The sequence below is a fragment of the Mesoplodon mirus genome (genome assembly GCF_964341445.2).
Source record: "Mesoplodon mirus genome assembly, chromosome: 19".
Classification (NCBI taxonomy): domain Eukaryota; kingdom Metazoa; phylum Chordata; class Mammalia; order Artiodactyla; family Ziphiidae; genus Mesoplodon; species Mesoplodon mirus.
The window spans coordinates 17,775,618-17,800,996 of NC_138995.1; the positions used below are offsets into that span (position 1 = coordinate 17,775,618).

The 25,379-nt window shown below is 40.8% G+C and overlaps 2 protein-coding genes across 3 annotated transcripts in view; one reads left to right on the plus strand and one right to left on the minus strand.

The window, feature by feature from the left end:
• The window catches only part of NIP7 (nucleolar pre-rRNA processing protein NIP7), a 106,171-nt gene that overhangs the window by 71,741 nt on the left and 9,051 nt on the right, over positions 1-25,379 (minus strand). The window lies entirely within an intron of this gene.
• TERF2 (telomeric repeat binding factor 2) lies at positions 777-24,732 on the plus strand. 2 transcript variants are annotated; one of them, XM_082607005.1, is made up of 10 exons: positions 777-1,189; positions 1,297-1,392; positions 2,027-2,157; positions 10,820-10,906; positions 11,957-12,103; positions 12,824-12,930; positions 14,489-14,881; positions 19,427-19,512; positions 21,804-21,844; positions 22,307-24,732. In XM_082607005.1, the coding sequence occupies exons 1-10, from the start codon at positions 820-822 to the stop codon at positions 22,463-22,465; spliced, it is 1,617 nt and encodes a 538-aa protein (XP_082463131.1). In that variant the 5' UTR covers positions 777-819; the 3' UTR covers positions 22,466-24,732. The 2 variants fall into 2 exon arrangements, with proteins under 2 accessions (XP_082463131.1, XP_082463130.1); XM_082607004.1 differs by having other exon boundaries at positions 778-1,189; positions 21,801-21,844.

The window sequence follows — 25,379 nt, forward strand, 5'->3', positions numbered from 1 at the left end:
TTTAGATAAAGAAGACGTTGGTTCATCTATATATTGGAATGCTATGTAGCTGCTAAGGATACTGTAGAAAAAAAAATTAATGACGTGGAAAAATGCAAAATGAAGGTTATATAAAATATACATAGTATAATCTCAGTTTTGCGTGCGTGCACGCACACACACACACACAAATAGGTATACAAGACATTGGAATGCTATAAACCTAAATGCCAACTTACCTTTTCATGTGGGATTATGGCTGATTTAAATGTTACCGTTTTGATTATTTTTTCTAATTGTTCTAAATGTGCTATTTTTGTAATTTAAAAACTATGTCTTAGAAAAAAAGAATTAAAAAAACCCCCAAAAATAAAAATTTAAAAAGGGAAAAATTTTAAGAAAAAGAAAAACAATTTTCTTCTAATTATACGTCTTATATGTCTTAGAGGTTCCTGCGGTGCCGGCCATATTCTATTTCTTGACCTCGGCTGGGTTAACACTGGCCTTTTGCTTTACTTGTTAAAATGTAAACTTGTTTAATAAAGTTTCCTCTCTGCATTTTACATTTCACGATTTTAAAAATGTTTAATAAGCTGCACACATTTATTTTTCAATATTTTATACACAGCCCAGCGTCTCTAGTATAGCGTTCCACAATTTCGGAGCAAAGTTGACACCTCCTACCGCCGTTGGTTTACCCGTCTGGGCAGCACGGACTTCAAGTCCCAGCAGGCATTGCGGCCGGCACACCGGGAACTACGGGGTCCGAGAGGAAGGCAGGGAGCGACCGGTCCTTGCCCTCCCAGAAGCCCGCGGGCGGCTCGGAACGCTGTCCGTATCATGGCCGCGGGAGCCGGGACGGCTCGCTCCGCTTCCGGCCCGGGCGTCGTGCGTGACCCGGCGGCGTCACAGTCGAAGAAGCGTCCCGGCAGGGAGGGCGCGCAGCGATCGGACGCGATGGCGGGAGGAGGCGGGAGCAGCGACAGCAGCGGGAGGGCTGCAGGCAGGCGGGCGTCCCGCAGCGGCGGGCGGGCTCGGCGGGGGCGCCACGCACCGGGGCTGGGGGGCTCCGCGGAGCGGGGCGCGGGGGAGGCGCGGCTGGAGGAGGCAGTCAACCGCTGGGTGCTCAAGTTCTACTTCCACGAGGCGCTGCGGGCCTTTCGGGGTAGCCGGTACGGGGACTTCAGGCAGATCCGGGACATCATGCAGGGTGAGGGCCGGGCCTGGGGAAGGAGGCTGGGGCTCCTGGGAAGGTGATTTGTGGGGCCCGAGTGTAGCGGCTGGGGGTCGCCGAGCCAACGATGTCTTCTCTCCCAGCTTTGCTTGTCAGGCCCTTGGGGAAGGAGCATACCGTGTCTCGGCTGCTGCGGGTTATGCAGTGTCTGTCGCGCATTGAAGAAGGGGAAAATTTAGGTATGACTATTTTTTATGTTCTTCTCTGGGCTTCACTTATTTAGGGTTACGTTGTTTTCAAACTTACATCCTAGACTGAAGGGTTCAGGGTTAAGGTGGGCTACTATGTTTCAATCACGGTGTTTATTCTCTGGCCTTAGTTTTCTCCACTTAGTATTCTCTTGGCTGCTTTTCTGTGTTTTTTATTTCCTCCCACCTGTTTCTTGCTCGCCCCAACTTTGTTGCTATCTAAAGTGAATTATGTGAAGATGGCCATTTTTCCTCCATAGTAGAGTGTTTTTAAAGCATGAGCACTTTTTTTTTCTTTTCCTAAATTGAACTTGACAGCTGTTTAGCAAAATGATCTTTAGTTTCTGGCCGTTTGTATCTGATCCTGCCATTTGAGATACAGATGCATGTGTTAAAAAATAACTTTTTACCTGTCTTGAAAATTAGTCACTTGAAATTCATGGATTTGAATTTGTACCCTTAACATGTTTGTAAGCCTGTAGCCAGTATGTAAGCAAATTAAATGAAAATCTTACTATATTTGCATGTTTCTTTTATATATATATATACATATATATATATTTGAACATAATTCTTCTGCTCTTTAGAAAATAGGTTAAAGTGAAAACTGTGCTCTTTGTCCTAGACTGTTCCTTTGATATGGAGGCTGAGCTCACACCACTGGAATCAGCTATCAATGTGCTGGAGATGATTAAAACGGAATTTACACTGACAGAGGCAGTGGTCGAATCCAGTAGAAAACTGGTCAAGGAGGCTGTAAGGCTCTATTTTAATTTTTTTTTTCTTTTACCAAAAATCAGAGGTCTTTGAGGAATCAGTGCTTATCTTTTTTGTGTGGGGTGGAGGACAAACAGGGATGGAGAGAGAGCAAGTGAGCACACTCAGAACACGTAACTCACACACATAGATGTTATTTCATCAGGTGACCCCTTCCTAGCCCAGACCTGGAAAGAACTGTTAATGGCAGGTGCTCAGCTTTTGTGATTTTGGTGGTCTCCCTTGTGGCCCTGGCAGGAGGGGCCACAGTACACAGGAAATGAGTTGGCATTGAAGAATGACATTTTGTAGGTTATTATTACCATTCAGAGCAGCATCGTGAAAGGGCTAAAAGTAACTGGCCTAGGATCTTGTCACCCTTGTTTATTATAGACCAAGGAGAATAGCTGGTGCCTTGGAAAATGTGGGACTGCTTTGAGCTCTTTCATGCAATTGCAGAAAGAGGCTTAGGGAACATTCCCCTTGAACAGACAGAATCAGAGGTGCTGAGATATCAGCCATTTCGAAAAACAGTAGCGGTAGAAGGCTGGTGCAGGCAGTGTTCTCGACAAGAAAAAAGCTTGTAGAGTGTCTAGGAATTTGGGACTGGAACTATGTCATGGCTCAGGTAGCTTCAAGTAGTGGAACTTATTTATATTTAAAACATTGAAGCAGCCATGGAAACCAGTCAGAAAAAGCTTTTTCTTCTCCCATAACCAAGGCTGGGGGTGTGGAAGCAGATGCAGAGGTGGGGACTGAAGGACAACAGCTCAGCATTGCCTTGGTGGTAAAAGTAAGGAAATTGGTAAGAAAAGATAACAGCACCTTGTAAAAGGATGGGATCTTGGGGGCAGGGTGGGGTAAGGGACAAAACCTTGTTTAGCAAAGACTTTCTGTCCCTTGGCTATGTGCTGGGTACTCAGACACCCTGTTTAAAAAAACAACAGTTAAAAAACTGTGTGTGGGGTGCAGATATTTTATTTATTCAGTTAAGGACCTTAGGCAGGAACTACTGTTGGTCTTACAAAGAATGCTTAGAAAATTCCAATTCCAAGGAGGAATGATCGCAAGAATAGATTTTTAGTATAGGTAAGTCAGGTTTGTGTTGGAGGTAAAATGCCAGAAAAGACATATTAGCAAGGGAGGAGAAATCCATGGCTACTTTCAGAATAGCTAAGGATCTTTTGGGTGGGAAGAAGTGGTACCAGTTCAGGGTAATTCTTGTAACTACTGTTAAGTAGCCAGCTAATTCAGAAATGCAACTCCTTCAGAACACAAGGGGTATAGATCTGTCTTCTGGCTGCTCTTCTGGTAGAGTCTGTGGGCTTTTATCTTTCAGCTGAATATTTATTATTTAAGTTCACAGATCTCTTGTTTGGGGGCTTCATTAGGAAAAATCTATTAGTAAAATCCAGATTCCCTTAAAATAGTCAGCCATTTTATGTTGACTCTCTTCTGCTTTTTCATTTTCCACCAGGTACCAGATCTCTTGTTACTTACTATATTACTGTTAACTGCTGTGTAACAAATTAGCCCCAAATTTAACAGCTTAAAACAATAAATATTATCTCTCAGTTTCCAAGAGTCAAGAAGCTGGTAGTGATTTAGCTGTGTTTCCTACTCGAGGTCTCTCGTGAGATTATAGTCAAGTTGCCTGCCAGGGTTGCAGTCATCTCAAGACTCAACCAGGACTGATGGGTCTGCTTCCATGCTCTCTCACATGGATGTTAGCAGGACTCACTTCCTCGCTGGCTGTTGGCTGGAGACTTCAGCTCCTCGCCTCTCCATAGGGCTACTTACAACGAGGTAGCTTGCTTCCCCTAGAGGATCCCAGAGAACAAGAGCCCAAGACAGAAAGCTGTAGTCTTTTATAAACTAATCTCAGAAGTGACATATCACTTCTGCCATATGCTCTTGGCCACACAGACCTGACCAGCTGGAATTTGTGGGTGGAATGGCATTATGCAGGAGGTGGGTATCATTGGGAGCCATCGTAGAGGCTGGCTACCGTAGTTACCTTGATATCCAAGTTATTAAATGATACTGTATCACATGTCTCTTTGATTTATTTTTTTAATTTCTCATTTAGTCATAGAATTTGTTACCTTGGAATGCCTAGGGTCATTGAAGCTTTTTGATGCATTTTTAAGATCTCTAAAGTATCACAGCAATTTATCTTAAAGTTTATTAAATTTTTTAAAAAGTTTATCAAATAAGTTGTTTGTTAAGTTAGAGCTTCTCAATGTATGATCCAGGGATCTTTGCAGGTCTTTGGGACCCTTTCAGGGGTCAAAACTATCTTTAGAATAATGCCAAAATGTTAGTTGAGGTTTTCAGTGCACTGACATTTACACTGATGATGCAAAAACAGTGATGGGTAAAATTTCTGGTGCCTTAGCGTGACCGTGACCAAGGCAGTGGTAAATTGTACTGGTAGTCATTGTATTCTTCATTGCCACATGCTTGCAGTTTAAAAAATAAAAAACAGCCAGTTTCAATTAAGAACGTCTTTGATGAAGCAGTAAAAATTACTAATTTTATTAAGTCTTGAGCAGACGTTTTTTCAGTATTTAGTCTGACAATATAGGAAGTTTTTCCGTAGCATTTCTGCTGCATACCAAAACATGATGGTTTTCTTCCGGATAAGTACTTGTGTGATTGAGTTGCATGCTGCTGATCTAGCTGCTTTTGTAATGGAATACCATTTTTACTTGAAATAACTGACAAACTTTGGTTATTTAGATGTGGTAATCTGGCAGTCACTTCAAGGAAAACAAGTGACAGTATTTGTTGGCAGAGGTAAAATTCAAGCTTTCAGGTGAAAATTAGAATTTTGGAAAACTTATATTCATGTGCTTGGTAGCTTCCCAATATTCAGACTTTTCTGATATGATTGATGGTGATATTAACAACTGTGATTTTAAAAAGATTTTTTAATGTATCAACATTTGGAAGATCATGACTCAGTAAACCAGTAATTTCCAAATGATCGATGCATTGTATTGCAAAATCATTCATGGGTAGCAGATCCATTAAAAGTGCAAGACAGACTAACAGATTTTAATGTAATAACGATGAAGAGTTCACTTGCCAAAGTTTGGTGTAGAGTTAAAGAAGAATGTCCACATTTTCTGAAAGAGCTATTAAAATACTACTCCCTTTTCCAACTTTATATCTGTGTGAGGCCAGATTTTTTAATATATTTCAACCAAAACAACATATCACAACAGAAGAAATGCAGAAGCAGATATGAGAATACCATCTTTCTTCTATTAAACCAGATATTAAGGAGATTTGGAAAAATGTAAAACAATGCCACCCTTCTCATTAAACTTTTGTCTTATTAAATAAGTAATTTTTCATAAAGATATGTTATTTATGTTAACCTGTAATGAGTTTGTTATTTTTTAATGAATTAATAAATATTTTAAATTTTTCTCAGTTTTATATTTCTAATACAGTGAATGCAATGGATATAACCCACATAAACAAAAGCTCTTTGGGGTCCTCATTAACAGTTTACAGTATAAAGAAAGAATCCTGAGACCAAAGTTTGAGAATTGCTTCTGTAAGCTGATAATAATATTGAGACTACGTTGGTTTTCTTTTCATAACTAAAAGATGCCTCAGATTTCTGTGAACAGGAGAGAGTAACATATATGGCATGTTCTTGGGAAGCATTTAGGTGTTGCTTTTGCTGTGTACCTTTGGTAATAGCACCTTGATTTTCTTTGAGGACCTTACCACATTTGAGGGGCTGGTGCATCAGACACAATGTCTTGAAATTTTAATTCTTGAAACAAAAAGCTTTGTCAAGGCTTTTTGAGCATCTGTGCTTCCCATAACAGCCTGGTTTCTTTGATGAGTTTGCTTTTTTAGCCTTCCTTTACTTCTGTGAGTTTGGTTTTCTCTTCTTATGTCCTTTCTGGCCTTGCCTCCAACATAAACCTGTCTCACCTATATTGAAAATCTGTGCTTGGAATTTCCTTTTTGTTTAAGTTAGCCAGAGACCATTGCTATTGCTTAGATGGTAAGAACCTTAACAGAAACATAAGAGAAGAAATTATACTTATTTCAAAAACTTTCAAGTTTTCAAAAAGCAAAGTTTGATCTCTTAAAAAACAAAAACAAATGAAAAAACTTCCCAGGAAATTAATGCATAGTTTTAAAAAAGCTCATAGTACAAACTTCGGAGGCAGACTTTCAATTAAGATTTTGAAAGCATTCACATTTCCTTTCTTGTTTCACAAATTAAACATAGTAGGAGAGCTGTGTTCCAGTTCTGGGAAAGATAGATAAGCATATTCTTCTTTCTTTTATTTATTTATTTTTTTGGCCACACCATGTGGCATGTGGGATCTTAGTTCCCTGACCAGGGATCAAACCTGTGCCCCCTGCAGTGGAAGCACAGTCTTAACCACTGGACACAGGGAAGCCCTTCTTCTGTCTTTCTTAATGCAAGTATAAATCCTGGACAGAATGAATGGAGAACTCAGAAATGTAAAGGGTAGTAAGCTAATGGAGAAGACCAGAATATGAAGGTCCACCAAACTGGTGATGAGTAGATTACCATTTTTTCCCTTTCCAGCATCACCAGGCCTGGACTTGAAGGATCCTGAAACCTGGAAGTGCACCCCAGGTGTGAATAGAAAGAACTCCAAGAGAGGCTTTCTCTGAAGAGCAGGAAAGGGGATCTGCTAAGGATCAGAGAGGGTGGAAGAAATCTCGTTTTTTTTTTTTTTTTTTCCCCTTTTTTCCCTTCTCTATCCTAGCACCCAGGCAATACTACACTGGTAGCAGCAGTGACCCAGTGATGACAGTGGCAGGAGGGCAGGCACCTAAACCTAAAGGAAGAGAAGAACCCTTTCTCTTTAGCAGTGGAGCTGTGATTCCCTGAACTTGAAATGGATTCCATTCCTTTCTTTTTTTACTGTCTATCCTGATGCTTAGTCCTGGATGCAGATGCAGTTAGTGTGTGGCAGAATAGGGAAACTAAAGCCCCAGGAATGCAAGGCTGGTTCAGTGTTCGAAAATCAGTGAATGTAATTTACCCTGTTGGTCCAAAGGAAAAACCATATGGTCATATCAATTGAAGCAAAAAAGCGTTTGACAAGATTCAACATTAGTTCATTGTAAAAACACTCAGCAGCACACCAGGAATAGAAGGGAACTTCCTCAACCTGATAAAAGGCATCTACAAAAAAAACTACAGGTATCATAGTTAATGGTGAAAAATGGAATGCTTTGACCTTAAGATCCAAAATAAGACAAAGGTGTCCGTTCTCACCACTTCCACTCTACGTCATACTAGAAGACCTAGCCAATGCAGTAAGTCAAGAAAAAGAAATAAAAGGCAACAAATTGGAAAAGAAGGAATAAAATTATCCCTTTTTCCAGATGACATGGCTATCCATATAGAAAATTCCATGGAATATACCCAAAAAGCTATAATAAGTAAGTTTAGCCAGACTGCAGGATACAAGATCAACACATAAAATCAATTATATTTTCATATGCTAGCAGTGAAATGAAATGAAAATCTGCAGTGAAATTACCAAAACAGTTATTTACAATAGCTCCAAAAAAGAAAAGAAAAATATGTATAAGTCTAACAAAACATGTGTAGGATCTGTATGTGGAAAAAAACAAAATGCTGATGAAGAAATCACAACCTATTAAATGGAAAGACATACCCTGTTCATGGATTGGAAGACCTAATATAGTTAAGATGTCAGTTCTCTCCAATTAATCTATGGATTTAATATAATCCTAATCACAATCTCAGCAGGATTTTCTGTAGATACTGATTCTAAAAGACATGGTAAGGTTAAAAAAAAGACTAAAATAACGAAAACAATTTTGTAAAAGAAGAATGAAGCTGGAGGACTCACTACCCAATTTTAAGAATTACTATAAAGCTACAGTACTCATGACTGTAGATATATAGATTCGTGGAACAGAAGAAAGAGTCCAGAAATAGACCCACACAAATATGACTGATCAATTTTTAACAAAAAATATGAACGCATTTCAATGAAAAAAGATATTCAATGGAAAAAGGATAGTCTTCAACAACTGGAATTAAAACAATTGGATGTCCCTATGCAAAAAAATAAATGAACCTTGACCTAAAACTCATACCAATATTGATTCAAAGTGGATCATAATCTGAATGTAAAATGTGAAGCTATAAAACTTTTAGAAGAAAACATGAAAAAAAAATCTTCATGTCCTGGACTTAGGCAAAAAGGTTTTACATATGACACTAAAAAGCAAGATCTACAAGAGCATAAAGTGGACTTCATCAAAATTAAAACTTTTGTTCTGAGAAAAACACTTCAGAGAATGAACTCTCAAAATGAACAAGAACACAAACACCCCTATTTTAAAAAAACAACCAAAGAGAATACACAGATGGCAAATAAGCACATGAAAAGATGCTCATCATTTAGCCAACAGGGAAGTACAAATTAAAACCACAGAGAATACTGGGACATACCTATGAGAGGGCTAAACTTTAAAGACTACTAACACTAACAAGTGCTAGTGTGAATGTGGAGCAACTGGAACCCTCATACATTGCTGATGGGGTGCAGAGTGGTATAGCCATTCAAGAAAACAGTTTGGCCATTTCTTATAAACATGCATTTTCCAAATGACCCAGCAGTCCCACCCCTGGGTATTTACCTTAGAGAAATGAAGTTATGGTCACACCAAAACTGGTACATAAATGTTTTAACACCTCTATTCATAATCACCAGAACTGCAGACCACCCAACTGTTTTTCCAGTGGGTGAGTGGATAAACAAACTGGTACATCCATACAACAGAACACTGCTTCATCAATAAGATAGCAGGAACTACTGATAATGCAACAATACAGATAGATCTCCAGGCCATTATACTGAGGGAAAGAAGCCAAACTCAAGGCTACATCCTTTAAAAATTAAGCTGTGTGATTTCATATATACTGTATGATTCCATTTATATGACATTCTGAAGAGATGAAACAGTGAAAAGATCAGGGGTTAGGGATGGGGAGGAGGTGACTACAGAGTGCAGCACAAGGGAGGTTTATTGGATCCATGGTTTTTGGTATCATTGTGGTGGTTACAGAAGTTGATACATGTGTTAGAACAGTATGCCAAAAAAGAGTTAATTTTACTTTATGCAAGTTAAATAACATTTTAAAACATAATAGGACCTGGGACTTCCCTGGCGGTCCAGTGGTTAAGACTGCCTTCCAATGCGGGAGGTGTGGGTTTGATCCCTGGTTGGGGACCTAAGATTCCAGTGCCTCGTGGCCAAAGAACCAAAACATAAAACAGAAGCAATATAGTAACAAATTCAATAAAGACTTTAAAAATGGTCCACATCAAAAAAAATCTTTAAAAAAAACCAACGTAATAGGACCTAAACGATTTATAAAAAGTAAAACCTTTGTATGCTTCAAGAAAGTAAGTATAGTCTTAGTATAGTTTTTCTGCTGAAAATGATGTAAAAGTGAATATGATGATCTGATTAAAATGAAAAGACTTACTTACTTTGTTCCCTCCCTGGCAGTAGGAACTTAGTGTTGTGCCTGCTCTTCAGAAGCGTTTGACACCAGTTTCATTTGCCCTGTATGGCTGTGTTCAGCATGTGGAGGACAGAAGCACCAGAGAGTTGTACTTTCTGAATTCCCTTGCTAGTCCTCCTTCTCTTGGTCTGTATGTTTCTCCTTAAATTCTTCCCTGTGAAGACTGAAAATATCTATGGACCAGTTTTCCTTCCCTTTTTCGTGTGTGAGATATGTTTCTTTGAGACTGGATTTAAGGTAGCTACCTTATCCTGTTAGATAACTCCAGGTGGTCCCAATTTTTCCTCGCTTTTCTAATTTTTAAAAAAAGTGCACATATGTTTTTTAAATATCCTTTTTAATTTTTAATCACTGTTATTTGCCCTTTACATATATTCTCTTGGGGTGTCTTGACCAAAGGATTCTCCTTCTTCTCTGTGGCTGATGAGACCTTCTCATCCTACCTGAAACTTTGTCCTTTCTTTGCTGCTTGTGGCTGAGCTGGGTTTGTTTGTCTCAGCAATTCCCTGAACACTTTAACTGGAGTTGGCCCGCTGGGGTTTACAGTATGAGAGGCTGTGCTGGTTCTCAGCGAACTGGCCTCAGGCCTTTCCTGAATGGAACTAGCAGAACTCTGTGGTCAGCAAATTATTCACCTCCTCCCCACCCCCCACAGTATCTCCTCCTCTCATTCCCCCCATTACATCAAAGCTTTTGCATCCAAAAAGAACAAAACCAATTGTTCTGGGGACCTGGGATGACTCCTGTCCATTTTGCCTTTCCTTAGGAGGCCCTATTCAGATTGGGTAAATGGTCTGTAATCCAGGAGATCAGATTTTGCTTTATCAGCTATATATTTTTTTAATCCAATGTAATGTTGAAAATCTACTATCTTACACACTGAAAGAGAGCGTACGGTTGTTCATATGCTTGAATAATAATTGTTAGTTTTTAAATACAGGAATTTGATAGATGTGAAAAAGTTCTTGGGTATGTAAGACTCAGTTTTACTTTTTAGTTGAGCTTATTTTGATATTTGATATTCTAATTATACCTTTCATTATTACAGCAGTTTAAAAAAAAGTCTTTTTCCCCCTTTTGTAGGCAGTCATTATTTGTATCAAAAACAAAGAATTTGAAAAGGCTTCAAAAATTTTGAAAAAACATATGTCCAAGGACCCCACAACTCAGGTAAATTTGATATATTTTTGCTCCCGTGACCTAAATCCAGTTCATTGCCTTTTGTGGGGAAACAGGGAAAGGGTTCTCTGTCAGGAATGTTATCTAAATATTCGCCTTTAAATATTCAGCACCTTGAGCATGTTGCCTTTTATATCCCGGATAACTTACTGTTCGAATGGCTTTTCAAAAATTTGTTTGAAAAATTTACATAAATCATTTACTTGCCCATTACTGTCAGGTTTCTGACAGAACTTTAGTGATCAGCACTGGTATTAACACTTCTGACTTTACATAAACGTTGATCCTGCAGACTTGAGAATCTGCCTTGGTGAGGACTTAACTCTTCTATTTTCTGGTGTCAAAAGCTCTGTTGGTACCCTGCTCTTATTTTTTTTCCTTTATAAATATAAATTTTCAGTTTTTGAAAGGGTAATACATATATGTAATACAACATTCGAAAGGTACAACAAAAGAGCTTAGTGAAAATTCTCTCACATCTGACTCAGCCATCTCGTTCCTCTCCTTAGAGGCAACCAATGTTTTTTTCTTTTATTCTTAACAGAGATATTCTGTGCATATGCAAGCAAATAAGTATGCATGTGTGTATATATACAGACGTACACATATATCCATATTTCCTGTTCTTCCCATATACATATGTGAGCATATTCTACACACTAATTTGAGCATTTTGTAAATTGCTTTTTTCCCTTAATATATCTTGGAGATCTTTTTATTTTAGTACATAGGGAGCTTTTCATCCTTTTTGGTTTTCTTTTTTTGGAAGTTTAAAAATCTTTATGTAAAGGTAGAAAGGTACTTTAGATCCTAAGTTCTTCATCCTTTTTTTTTTTTTATAGCTACATAGTAACCTACTGTGGCTGATCAGTAATTTTTTGACTTGTTCTACATTGTGGTAGGCTTCCCTTCTTATATGTGTACCAGTGATATTCATTGACAGCATTGTGAAAGTTCTGATAGCGTTGTTTTAACTCATCATCATTGAATTTTTACTGGAGTTTTTCTTTCTCACATTGCAAAAATTGGTCCTTTGTGTAGAAGCTGAGAAATGATCTCCTGAACATTATCCGTGAAAAGAACTTGGCCCACCCTGTTATCCAGAACTTTTCCTACGAAACCTTCCAGCAGAAGATGCTGCGCTTCCTGGAGAGTCACCTGGATGATGCAGAGCCCTACCTCCTCACGGTGGGGCTTGGCCTTCTCTTCCCATAACTGTGATGTAGCCTGGAGGATGTGTAGGCAATTAGAAAAGGACAGCTCTTTTTTAAAGTGAAAAGAGTAAATGTGTGGAAGAAACTGAATTATATGTGCTATCTTTCTTAATTAAATGCCTTAAATATTCAGAAGCAGAGATCCTGGCAGAGGCAAATGCAACATTCCTGGTTTCCCTCACCTCCCATTTTTACTTCCTCTATGTGGGATTCATCTTTGTGGTTAAAGTAGGAGAACATTCAATTACAACTGATGGTGGTTCCCAAAGGAGAAAAAAAAAAAAGATGATTTGACTTTTGCATATGACCCCAAAGGTCTATTAGGTACTCAGAAACTAAATTAGGGATGAGATTGGAAGGATAGAAGAGGAGATACAAAGTAAAATCATTTAAGTATTTGTTGTCCAAAATAACCTTTTGGAATTCTTGCAATGTCAAGATGCTTTTAGCACCACTCAGATTGAGTTCTCCTTTCGTATAGAAAACTGTGAGCCATTTTTTGAGGGAGGGAAGGGAGGAAGAAATTTGAGATAATTCTTGTAAGTTCTCTCCCTTTTTATGTCCTCCTCTAGTCTATGCCTAAATTGGGTTTGTAAGTGAACATGCTTGCATATTGAGTACGTTCATGGTGAAAGAAGCAGAGTTAATGAAATTCTGTGACTTCCTCTTCCTGATGACATCTTTCCTTTCCCAGATGGCCAAAAAGGCTTTGAAATCTGAGTCCTCCACCTCAACCACAGTGAAGGAAAATAAACAGCCAGCACCAGAGCCTGTGGAAAAGCCGGTCAGAGAACCTGCCAGGTGAGAGAGATGCCCTTTTGTGATGTTGGCTGAAACACTGGGGTGATGTGTGGGAAGCATAGTTGTCTTCTTCGAGCAGGATCAGTGGTTTGACCTTTTAACGTGTTACTGGGTTACTCATAGAGGGCACTGTGGGATTTACAGAGCACATCCTGGGAAGACGGGAATATTGAAAATGGGATGTCACATCCTTGGCAGAAGCTCCTGAATGGCTATTCCTCAAAGGTTCTTTTCTTCTGTTTCTCTCTCCTTGCCTCACCTGTATCTACTCAGTACTTCCCTGTTGATACCTCATCTCTTAATGCAGTGCTCAAACTTGTGAATCAGATTCCCAGGACCAGTTAACAAAGCAGAGGTCACACGTTTAGATGTCTTTGGGGGCCCAGTAGGAGATGTAAAGGAGCAAAGTGGGTCTAGGATAATACAGTTGAGAGCACGGGACTGGGACACAGAGAGGGCATGCTTTCCAGCTTCGTGTGATTGTTGCTATGTGTGATGTCCAAAGATGTCCAAACTTCAGTTCAAATTTTTATGTGAGACGTCCAAAAATTTTTTTTTGAGATTTCCCAATTTTTGAATGTTGGCAGTTAGTCCAATTAAAAAAAAAAAAAAAAAGGGCTTCCCTGGTGGCACAGTGGTTGAGAGTGCGCCTGCCGATGCAGGGGACACAGGTTCGTGCCCCAGTCCGGGAAGATCCCACATGCCGAGGAACGGCTGGGCCCGTAAGCCACGGCTGCTGAGCCTGCACATCCGGAGCCTGTGCTCTGCAACAGGAGAGGCCACAACAGTGACAGGCCCACATACAGAAAAAAGGAAAAAAAAAAAAAAAAAAAAAAAACTTGAATAGCTTAGACAAGACACATCTGCCAGCTGGGTTTGGCCTGCAGGCTGCCAGTTTGCCCTCTCCTAACAGTTTTTACTTAAAACATCCAAATGATAGATGAACTTTACTTTGAAAAGGCAGTTTCTCATTGTTCCAAGACTGTGTGGCACTCTTCTCACTCTGAGAATTCTCAAGATCCCATTTATAAGTGTAGTGTAGGAGAAAGAGGGCAGAATGGAGACCAGTCTTTTACTTCTCTCACATGAGGGTTGGACTAGGACAGCTGGAAGAAGAGTTTAGACTTCAAGGTGAGATTGCTGGATTATCAGTTGGTTGTCCAGATGGACTTGTAGTTGTTAGGCACTACCCAGAGTTCTTGCATTGTGGAAAGCACCGCTTTAGTCCATGCAGACTAATGGGTTAGACGGCACACAGGCTGAAGAGGTCTCTGGAGGGGGGAGTATCATTGGCCCTAGTTCCTTTAGGGTTCTCTTACTTGAAGTTTAAGCTCCATAGTTCAACTTACATATCATATTTAAAGCCTCTGCTTAACACTTATAAATGGAAGCTTTTATAAATAAAGCTTGTATCACACACCCTCTCTGTTTTTTTTTTAATGAGTTCTCAATGTGAGGAGTTTCTAATTTGAAGCTTCCCACTTGAAAAAGTTGTGGCTGCTTGGACAAGCATCCACAATGGTGAAACTGATCTCTGTTATGTTTGCATTATTTGTAGGCAGCTACAGAACACTCCAACCACCATTGGAATTATGGCTCTGAAAGCAGCTTTCAAGACTCTGTCCAGTGCACAAGATTCTGAGGCAGCCTTCTCAAAACTGGACCAGAAAGATATGGTATTTCCTAATAAAGTGTGCCCACCATCACCAGCCCTCAAAAACAAGAGACCGAGAAAAGATGAAAACGAAAGTTCAGCCCCTGCTGAGGGTGAGGGTGGCTCTGAACTGCAGCCCAAGAACAAGCGCATGACAATAAGCAGATTGGTTTTGGAAGAGGACAGCCAGAGCACTGAGCCGAGCACAGGCCTCGACTCCTCCCAGGAAGTCATTCCTGCTTCACCATCCAAGCCCACCATCCTCAACCAACCCCTCCCTGGGGAGAAGAATCCCAAGTATGAAGACCTTCTTTGTAGAAGTTTGGGGGCTGGTTGGTGGTCCTGGTTATACCTGGTATTGCTTCCGGGAATGAAGTAACTTTCAGCTAAGTTATTCACCACCAAGGCTTGCTCAGACTGCTAGAATGTGACTCAGGGTGGGGAGTGACGTCATAGCCATCCTGCCAGTTCTGATGCCCCGCATGTGGGCTTCCAGGCGTTGCACTAGGCAGGAGTGAGGGTGAAAGGGTGTCAGAGCCTCCTACTCACCGCTGCTTCCATTTTTAGCAAACTTCTGAGTGCCTTGACTACTAAATATTAGTCTTGTTTGTTAAAGGAAGTTTGTTTGAATTGGGCCACGTTATACTTTGATCCTTAAAAGAGATTTGTGAATATTTATAGTTTTGCATGTTCTGTGAGCATTTGGGACTTGGCAAATTCAGTAATTACTAATCTCTCACATTCTGCTAGGTTCTGTGGGGCAGTGGTTAGAATGCTTTCATTTTGCTCCCCATCAAGACCCCCAACCTGGCTTTCAGTTTTGCTACCCTTTGTGCCCTCTTGTGGATCTTTCCTCTAGGCAAACTGGTCTGCTTGCTCTCCCTGGAACCCTGTTTCTACTACTGTACTCTTCTTGCTGACTCTCATTCCCCACATTCGGACTATCATTCCTCCACCATTGCTTGTCAAAATCCCATCTGTCTTTCAAAGAGAAGAGAAGCTGATGTTGACTAAATACTTTCTGCGGGCCAAGCACTTTCACGTATTATCTTACTGAATATCTACACTCCTCACTTTGTGAGTGATTTACTAGCCTCACTTTATAGGTGAGGAAGGTTCAGAAAAGTTACTAACTTAACCTGAAGTCACACAGATAAAAAATGGCAAAATTGGGCTTTGGGATTTTTCATCCCAGTCAGTCTTGACACAAAAGCCCGTGGCCTGTATACCATGTACACCAAGCTGCCTCTTAAAACTCTGCCTCCTCCATAAATTTCCCCTGGTCACCCTGCTGTAAGTGATCACCTCACTGATCTCCCAAGGTCACTGCCATCTCTACTACTGCTCTCTGTTACAGCTGTTTGGGGACCTGTGCCCTGGCATGCTTGTGCTGGGTGCCCTGTAGGGCTGTGGCATCTGATAAATGATTTATACTCGGGCACAAATCTGCACTATATGCACCACTTCTGCATTTGGAAGTGAGGGAGTCACTGGCTGGGCAGGCAGATGCAGTCAGCACACTATTACTCTCATTTGATACCTGATCTCCTCTACCCCTCACAGCAATTCTATGAAGTATAAGTATTGCTCCCATGATCAGACAAGGAAACTGGAGACAGTGCATGATTACAGTGGTTTTATAAATGGGAGACTCTGTGAAGGTTTCAGACATACCTCTCTCGTGTCAAGGGTATGAAGTATGATGGGTACTCTCAAGCAGAGGTGGGCAAATTATGGCCCCTTGGCTAAATCCACCTGCTGCCTGTTTTTGTAAATAAAGTTGATTGGAACACAGCCACATCCATGAATTACGTATTATCTGTGGCTGCTTTTGATGCTACCTTGAGTTGAGTAGTTGCAACAAAGACAGTAAGGCCTGCAAAGCTGAAGGTACTACTGGCCCTTTACAAAAAAAAGGGATCCTAAGACCCCGGCGCTAAACGAAGCGTATGTGAGGTGCCTTGGGAGCTGCAGGGAAGAAGAGATGGGCCTGGGCGGCAGAGTTGTGGGTGGAGCAACCTTGCAGAGGAGCAAGTGTTGAGCTGGCCTTGAAGAATGAGTAGGAGGTCATCCAGCAATATTGGGAGGTCGGTTCTAGGAAACAGGAGCCTCTTGAATTACAGCACGAGAAAGCCTGGTATGAGCCGGAAAATGTCATGTAGTCTGTATGGCAGGAGAATATAGGGCACAGAGAGGATGAAGGGAGAGAAGTCTGGATGGGTAGATGGGCCAGATTTTGAGTTCCTATTATATTCTATCAGGCAGAGGTTCTCAAGAGGGGCTTCAAATCACAATTACCTATGCAGTGTTTAAAAAATATATATTCCCAGGCTCCTGTCTACTGAATTAGAAGGGACAGGAGTGTTCTTTAATCTGCTTTGCTAACTGTTCCCCAGATAAGTCTAATACACCTAATCAGAAAGCCTCTGAGCAGACACCACTGAGGGCTTTTGAACAGACACTGAGGGAAAGGAGAAGAGGAGGGTGGCTGGAGACTGCTGCCCGGTGAGCAGTCAGGACCCAGGGGAAGCTGGGCCAGTGGAATCGGAGGAGGGGAAGGCAGGATTAGGATCTATCACCTAGACGGCAGGGCCAGACTACTATATTTTTATATCCCCCACAGCACAGAACTAGTGCTTACTAGATAGTTTATTAACCAAACAAAGTAACAGTTCTTGGTTCTTGCAATTTAAGGGGCTACATGCAAAACTTCTATAAAAGGCTAGCAAAGGGTAAACATTTTAGGCTTTGTGTCTCTTGCATATTCTTCTGTTTTTTGGGGGTTTTTTTACAACCCTTTGGAAAATGTAAAAACCATTCTTAGTTCAAGGGCTATACAAATCCAGCAGCCACAGGCTGTAGTTTGCCAACCCCTCTAGACCATTAAGTTTTAACTTCACCAGTCAGGAGCGCAGTGAGCCAGGAAGTGACCCGGCTTGCCCGCACGGCCACCTAACAGTTACAACGAGGACCGAGGTCTCAGCCCCTTCCACAACATGAGAAGTTAAGAAATACCAAAATGTTTATACATGTAATAAATGCTGAGTTCAGAGGAGGAGCAGAAAGTTACCAAGTGATCTGCAAAGATTGTCTGCAGGAAGGGTGAATAGCCACTTAGGTGAAAATGATGGACCCTGAGGTTAAAATCAGTTTTTATCCCAGGACTTGGATAAGTAGATGGAAAACTTAAACTGTAATGCTGTCTGACCTTTATTTATGAATAGTAATTGACACAGCTAATATCCTGAGAAGGAAAAACCTCGTGTAATTTTTTTTTTTTTTTTTTACTTTGTCTCAAGCAAATCAGTTATTCTTAGAAATAACCCTTGGGGGATATGATCCAATTTAAAAATAAAGAAAAGTGAAGAGTCCATCATTTGTCCCAGCACTTAGGTAATTGCATAGAAAACTCATGCAACTCAAGGAATTTTTTTCAAGTTTATGCACTTATTAAGCAAACTGCTTTCATTACTCATTTGCAAAATACCCAGACAGCCTTAAAAATAAATTTTTTTTATAGTGGGGAAGGAAACAGCAGTTTGTTTCTACTCTCTTGGTCAGGTTTTTTGGTGACTTTGATCTATATAAATTCTTCAAAACTTAGTTCAGATACTTCCCATGTTTGTTTTGTAAAGGATGTTATAATTCTGAGGTCAGATTTGTGCTATGTTCTGTAAGAGTGACTATATTTTCATTTATTTAATAACTTGGGTTTTGGATTATTTTTCAGGTTTGGGACTGTTTTTGGTTGCACCCAAGTACTCAAAATTTCATGTTCACAGGAATGATTCTTGTTTGCTTACTATTCTAATCTTTGATGGTATAAGTCCTTTACAGCTCTTTGATAATCTCATTATTAGTTTAGCTAGTATCTCTCCAGCTTCTGTGAGGGTGTGTGTTACTGTGCCCCGTGTTTGGAGTAGACAGATGAGGATATGGTCCCTGCCGTCAAGGTGCTTATGGTTAAGGGTACGTTGTGATAGGGTTGTGTAATCAAGTGGAAGCACTATCATAAGGGCAGAGGAGCGGGGGCTTTTTGTATGTGTTAGGCAGTCTTCATTGAGAATGATGGCCTTGAAAGATGGGCAGGACTTCACTTGGCAAGGAGGGGAATCCCAAGGAGAGAGAACAACAAATAGAGAGGCAGGAAAGCACAGAACTTACAGGAGGAAGGAGGAGCAGAGGGCGGTGTGGGTGTTGGTGAGGACAGGAGGAACTGCTGAGAAATTGACGGGCCAGACTGCATGATCTTGATTCCCCCATATGGGCATTTAGGCTTCATCGTTTAGGCAGTGAGGAGCCATCACTGAATAGAGGAGGGATGTGGTAATTTTAGGATGATTGTTCAGGTGGCTTTGGAAGGGGAAGGGGCTAGGGGGGAGAGAGTCCAGTTAAGAGGCTAGTGTAATACTGGTGAAAGGTATTGGACCATGGGCTTGGACTAGGGGAATGGGGAGGGAAAGGAGAACAGTCTAGAGATAGGAATAGAGCATGTCTGTGATGGAGGGGAAGGAGTTTGCAGCTCTAGGTTAGAAGAATGCTGAATAGAGTCCAAACCAAACAACCAACCAACCAACCAAACAACAGGAAAATGAACAGATCGTTGAGGGGGATGGTGATGTATCCAGTGCTGAGTTTGAGAGATGGTCCTGAAACCTGGGGAATGTTGACATGGAGAGGCCTGGCCAGGTCAAGATATGGGAGTTGTGTGTAGATGAATCTCGAATGTGGTCACAGCAGAACAGGGAGGAATACAGAGCCATGGTAGAGCTAAGGACAGACTATGTGATGACCTGGGATGACTTTGTTTTACACCTTGTCCTTTCGCTGATGTTCCCTCAGAGTACCCAAAGGCAAGTGGAACAACTCTAATGGGGTTGAAGAAAAAGAGACTTGGGTAGAAGAGGACGAACTGTTTCAAGTTCAGGGTAAGCCAGAAGATTCTCATTGGTCTCTCCATGACACTTGTTCAAGTGTAGGTGCATGTTACTGTCACATCAATGTTCCAGAAATTGCTTGTCTCCAAACTAGAAAAAGTTTAAAAGTTCCTCATTGTGATTCATGAGGAATCAGTTTTATGTCTTTTCCAATTAAACAATGGAGACTATCAAAGCAACACTTTATATTTAAAGAAAACTCCTGGTTTGGTTTAATAAATCCTATATTTAATTGTAGTTGATGTTCTTCCTAAAGTTTTTTAATTAGAAAAGGTAGAAGTGGTCATTCCTTATATGTCTTATTTAAGTAAATAATCTCTTACCAGTTTCTATATATAAGTGTTTTTTTCTAAGATGAGAAACTTTACTTTTCCTTAATTAATATTAAACTTCATAGTATTTGCATTAGGATCTCTCCCACCACATATTTTGCACTCTGATGGAAATATAGACATGCTAAACCTTAGTTTTGGAGATTCTGAAGACTTTTGTAACACAGCAGCAACAGTAATCCTTTGCCAACCTCAAAGGTTTTGCCCTTAAAAATTACCTTTCATTGGCAAAAGCATAGTTGGCAAGATCAAGATTACACAGAAAATAGGAGAAGTAACAATAAAAGTGGCATTAAATATTTTAAAAACAGGATATAAACGTTCTAGAAAACATCCACTTCTGATGCAGTCCAGATTTGTCAGTTTCAGAAATCGGCTTCTACTATATTATGAAATACTTCATAAGTTAAAAATAAATAATGGGCTCCTGTAAGTATCCCTTCTCCTGAGTCACCTTTCTTCACTCTTCAGGAAGCATTACTGGGACAGTGGCGTCTGCTGAGGCAGACGCTGTAGCAAGTTTCACATTTATGCAACTTTGCATTTTCTTGTAGCTTTTTAACTGGCTCTTGTTGGCTTGAGATGGCATGTCCATTATACTTGTATACCCTCCTGTAGCCCCCTGGTCCTTTAAAATATTATCTTGGTCCCTGTTTTTGAGGCCTGATCTATTTCCATAGGATGAGAGGGTAGAGTTTGACCAGATCTCACATGGTCTGTTGGAGTGGGAAGCAATAATTATTACCCCGTTCTTTTTGTTTGAAGAATTGAGCCAGGGCTTCCCTGGTGGCGCAGTGGTTGAGAATCTGCCTGCTGATGCAGGGGACACGGGTTCGAGCCCTGCTCTGGGAGGATCCCACATGCTGCGGAGCAACTAGGCCCGTGAGCCACAACTACTGAGCCTGCGCGTCTGGAGCCTGTGCTTCGCAACAAGAGAGGCCGCGATAGTGAAAGCCCGCGCACCGCGATGAAGAGTGGCCCCCGCTTGCCACAACTGGAGAGGGCCCTAGCGCAGAAATGAAGACGCAACACAGCAAAAATTAAAAAAAAAAACAAAAAAAAGAATTGAGCCAAATTTTTAAAATGTATTTATTTTATTTATTTATTTTTGGCTATGTTGGGTCTTTGTTGCTGTGTACAGGCTTTCTCTAGTTGTAGCGAGTGGGGGTTACTCTTCGTTGCAGCGCGCAGGCTTCTCATTGTGGTGGCTTCTCTTGTTGCGGAGCACAGGGTCTAGGCTCACGGGCTCGGTATTTGTGGCTCATGGTCTCTAGAGTGCAGGCTCAATAGTTGTGGCGCACAGGCTTAGTTGCTCCGCAGCATGTGGGATCTTCCTGGACCAGGGCTCGAACCCATGTCCCCTGCAGTGGCAGGTGGATTCTCAACCACTGCGCCACCAGGGAAGCCCCCAAATTTTACTTATATCTAACAATCAGGGATTTGGAAATTCAAAAACAGTAAAACTGTGTTATTTCAAAGCAGTAATTAACAAGGGGTTATAAAGCAGAAATTATATATATACACACACACTCAAATATGTGTGTATATATACACACATAAATACATATATATATTACGTGCACATGCATATATATATATGTATATGTATATGTATATATATATTAGGACTTTAAATACCACAGTTCCTCAGTAAGTTTAGAAAATGATAGTGGTTTTACTAAAGAGCCTGAAATCCATCATTAACCAACATTTATTGAATGCCTGATTGTAAAGTATTTGCTTTGTACAGATTCTCATGGACTGAAATGATTGGTATCTTGCAAGCAGAGGACAAAACCAAATTATCCTTTAGTGATGTCCTTTCTTTTCTCAAAGTTTGTAAAATTTAAATCAAGTTTTCCCTTTGGGGACGTTCTATGTCTTTTTCTTGTGGTTTGTGCTGAGAAAGGTAAGCTCTGAAATGAGTCTACTTTTAATGTTTTCCAGCAGCACCAGATGAAGAGAGTACAACCAATATAACAAGAAAGCAGGTAATTTTAAATTATCTTTTCTGATCTTTTCTGGTTGTGTAGGTAGAAGAGAGATAAAATAAGTACCCACATCTCACAGGCATAGACTACCCATGAACCTGGTAAAAAATTTTATTTGTGATTTTCAGATAATCCAAACTAAGTTAAATAGTTACTCTCTGGAAGAAAAATCTAGGTGGTCAGAAAGCTGACACATTTCCTAACCATGAACAACACACGTTTGAAATTTTGAATGCAGAAATGGTTATCACTTGAGGATGAAATGGCAGGACACTGGAAATTAGGAAATGTCCAAATCCATGGTGTTAACTTATATTCTATATCATGTTTTAAAAGTATAAATCCTTCCTTTGGGTTCAGATGATTCTCCTAGGATTGAGTTTACCTCTTTACTATATGAAAATATAAATAAGTGGAAAGACAGGTTGTGATAAATCCTTTGCTTTTTTGGTTTTTTTGCAGAAGTGGACTGTAGAGGAAAGCGAGTGGATCAAGGCTGGAGTGCAGAAGTACGGGGAAGGAAACTGGGCCACCATTTCTAAAAACTACCCATTTGTTAACCGAACAGCTGTGATGATTAAGGATCGCTGGCGGACCATGAAAAGACTTGGCATGAACTGAAACAGGCCTTCATTTCCACAGAATTCACAGGAGCATGGTTCCTAATAATAGCCCCTGGTAGTCTGCTGTTTCTTTCAGAAGCTGGGCTGGGATGAGAATCTTGGGCATCTTCCTCCCATGTGGGGGAGGTCCCAGTTCCACTTCATCACAGTTGGAGATCATGGAGCTGAGAAACAAAGCCAAGTTCACCCCATGTCCTTGACAGAGATGACAGGCACATAGCTTGTACAGTGCCAGAATACCATTAGTATTTCCCTTCTTTAGTGGTTTGCTTGAATTTAAATCCCTGGTAATCAGTAGAACCTTCTCCTAGGAAATGGTGGAGTCTGTTAGGAGTCACTTTTGACTCCATGACCTGTTAAAACCAGCAACATGAGCATTATTTGGAGCGAACTTGTTCCAGGTAAAGCTTTGGCCTTCTGATGCACATGCAAAGGAACTTCATCTGTCATGAGCCCAGGTTGATGAAACCAGTCCTGGTGGAATCAGAGTCCCTTTAAAAACTGTTTAGCCAGTTGTGACATCAACTCCTAGACGTGACTGCCTTGGCATTTGCTCTATTTGCTGGGCTATGTAGGCAGGTTTAACCTCCACTTCTCACGTGGTTGAACCAGTGTGTTTTTTGGTAAAATGGTGATTGTAGATAAGCTTAGCCGCTCTCCCCATCCTCTCTTCCCAATTCCCTTCTTTATGCTGGACTTTTAAAGCTTAAAAAAATCCTGATTGAGTATAAATGCCTAATTCCATTCTTTGTGAAATGGTTGCTTCCGCCTGATTCCCTAATTGTGCTGTGTTAGTGTCTTGCACTGGAATTCAACATTCCCTTCTCCTTTTGTACTGTGTTGTGCTTGCTGTCTCTCAGACATCCTTAAAGACTATCTTTTTAGGAAAAAAGAATTTCAGTAAAGTGTTTTCTGTAATTTTTTAAAAATGAGAACTAATTATTGTCCATAACTTGTAGCATTCTTCATTAAAGTCTTGCTTCTCTCAAATTTAAGTAGCTGTTTAATTGCAGCTGAAAAGATGGAGGTAGCAAAATGTTGAACAAGCTTTGCTAAACCATATTGTCCATGTTAAGAAGCTGATGTCAAACTGTATTGGATGTTCTAATCCTTGGAAGCTGTGCCATACAGAGATGTGAAAGTTTCCTCTTAATTTGTCCATTTCCTCCTATAACGTACCTCCGTGGACAAAAGAATTCCTTTTTTCTCACTTTTGAGTGAGTGAAAGGCAAGATGTAAAGAAATGCTAAAGTTTAAAAATTCATCCTGTAGTTGAAATTTGGAAACTTTTTACAGCTTTATTACCTATTAACTACATGTTTGGGGGTTGGGTACTGCTGTCTTTCTAGCAATTAACCCCAAATGAAACTACAGTGAGAAAGCAAGAACTTGATCTCCACTCAATCTGGTTGTAGCTACTTGTGATCTCCCTCCAAACCAAGCTTTAGGATCCAGAAGCTTTTTACCTTCACCTCTCACACTGTTAGATGGCACTCTCTAGGTAGAAGAATGACACTGTGATACATTTAAGGAAGCAAAATATCCTAATCGTGTTTCTCAAAATTTGAGAAATGCATAGATCCATTAACATTTTTTAACATAACTTCAATGCTATCTTTATTATAATGTTATAAAATGTGTACAGACATAAAACTCTGCCTAGTTTCTATAGAACTATACAGCTTACCATGAACCGATGACTGTTTCGCTGAATCTAAGTCACTGCTCACCACATGAGTAGTGCTAGGACTGTGGCAGTGGTGGGACTCTGGTGGGGATGCCTGTGCCACTATGTACTGAGAAATGATCCCAGTCTCTCCCACCTTCACCTTAGTGAGACTGCTGCAGAGCCACTGTGCCCCAGACTGCTGTGATGTCATCTGGCCTTTGCTGGAACTGAACACAATTATGAAGTGTGTTCTTCATAACATAACACATAGCTTGTGACAGTTAAAGTATTACCACTTGGAGTCACTGTGATGCCTTCTGAAGCAATACTTGGTTAGAAGGTACTCATGCTGTTTTGTTAAGATTATGGCTGAGATAAAAACATTTAGACATTGTCAGAACTCAGAGACTGACAGACACACTATCCTGATGGGTAAGAGTGTGAGGCCCACTCAGGGCCCCAGCTGTGCCAGCTGTGCTTGGAGATGGTGAGTTAGCCACTGGAATCTCTGGATGTCCATTTCCTCATCTCTAATGTAGTAGGTAATGGTACTTCCCTTGTAGCCTGTTGTGAGAATAAAATAAGATGCACATAAATGTCTCCGCCATGAAGTCAGCCTTTTTCCCCCTGTGGGTGCTGAAGAAGCCACAGATAAAAGAAAGATCAAGGGTTTGAACAATAGTCTTTTAATTTATTTGTTTGTTTGTTTATTGGGGCTGCACTGGGTCTTTGTTGCTGCGTGCGGGTTTTCTCTAGTTGCGGCGAGCAGGGCTACTCTTCGTTGAGGTGAGCAGGCTTCTCATTGCTGTGGCTTCTCGTTGCAGAGCACAGGCTCTAGGCATGCGGGCTTCAGTAGTTGTGGCACGAGGGCTCAGCAGTTGTGGCTCGCAGGCTCTAGAGCGCAGGCTCAGTAGTTGTGGCTCACGGGCTTAGTAGCTCCGCGGCATGTGGGATCTTCCCGGACCAGGGATCGAACCTGTGTCCCCTGCATTGGCAGGCAGGTTCTTAACCACGGCGCCACCAGGGAAGTCCCTATAGTAGTCTTTAAGTGGATTTTGGATAGCTTTAGATGATTGTATCAGTCAGGTGGAAGGTAGCAGAATGAGGAGGATTATCAGTGGAGGGGTTTGACCACTGTCTCTTGCTCACTCTTCATCCATTTAAATTTTTACACACACTTCCATGCTGTGCTTTGTTCTCCTAAGCTGTAGCACTGGGCAGAAAGAGGTCTGATGAAACAGGT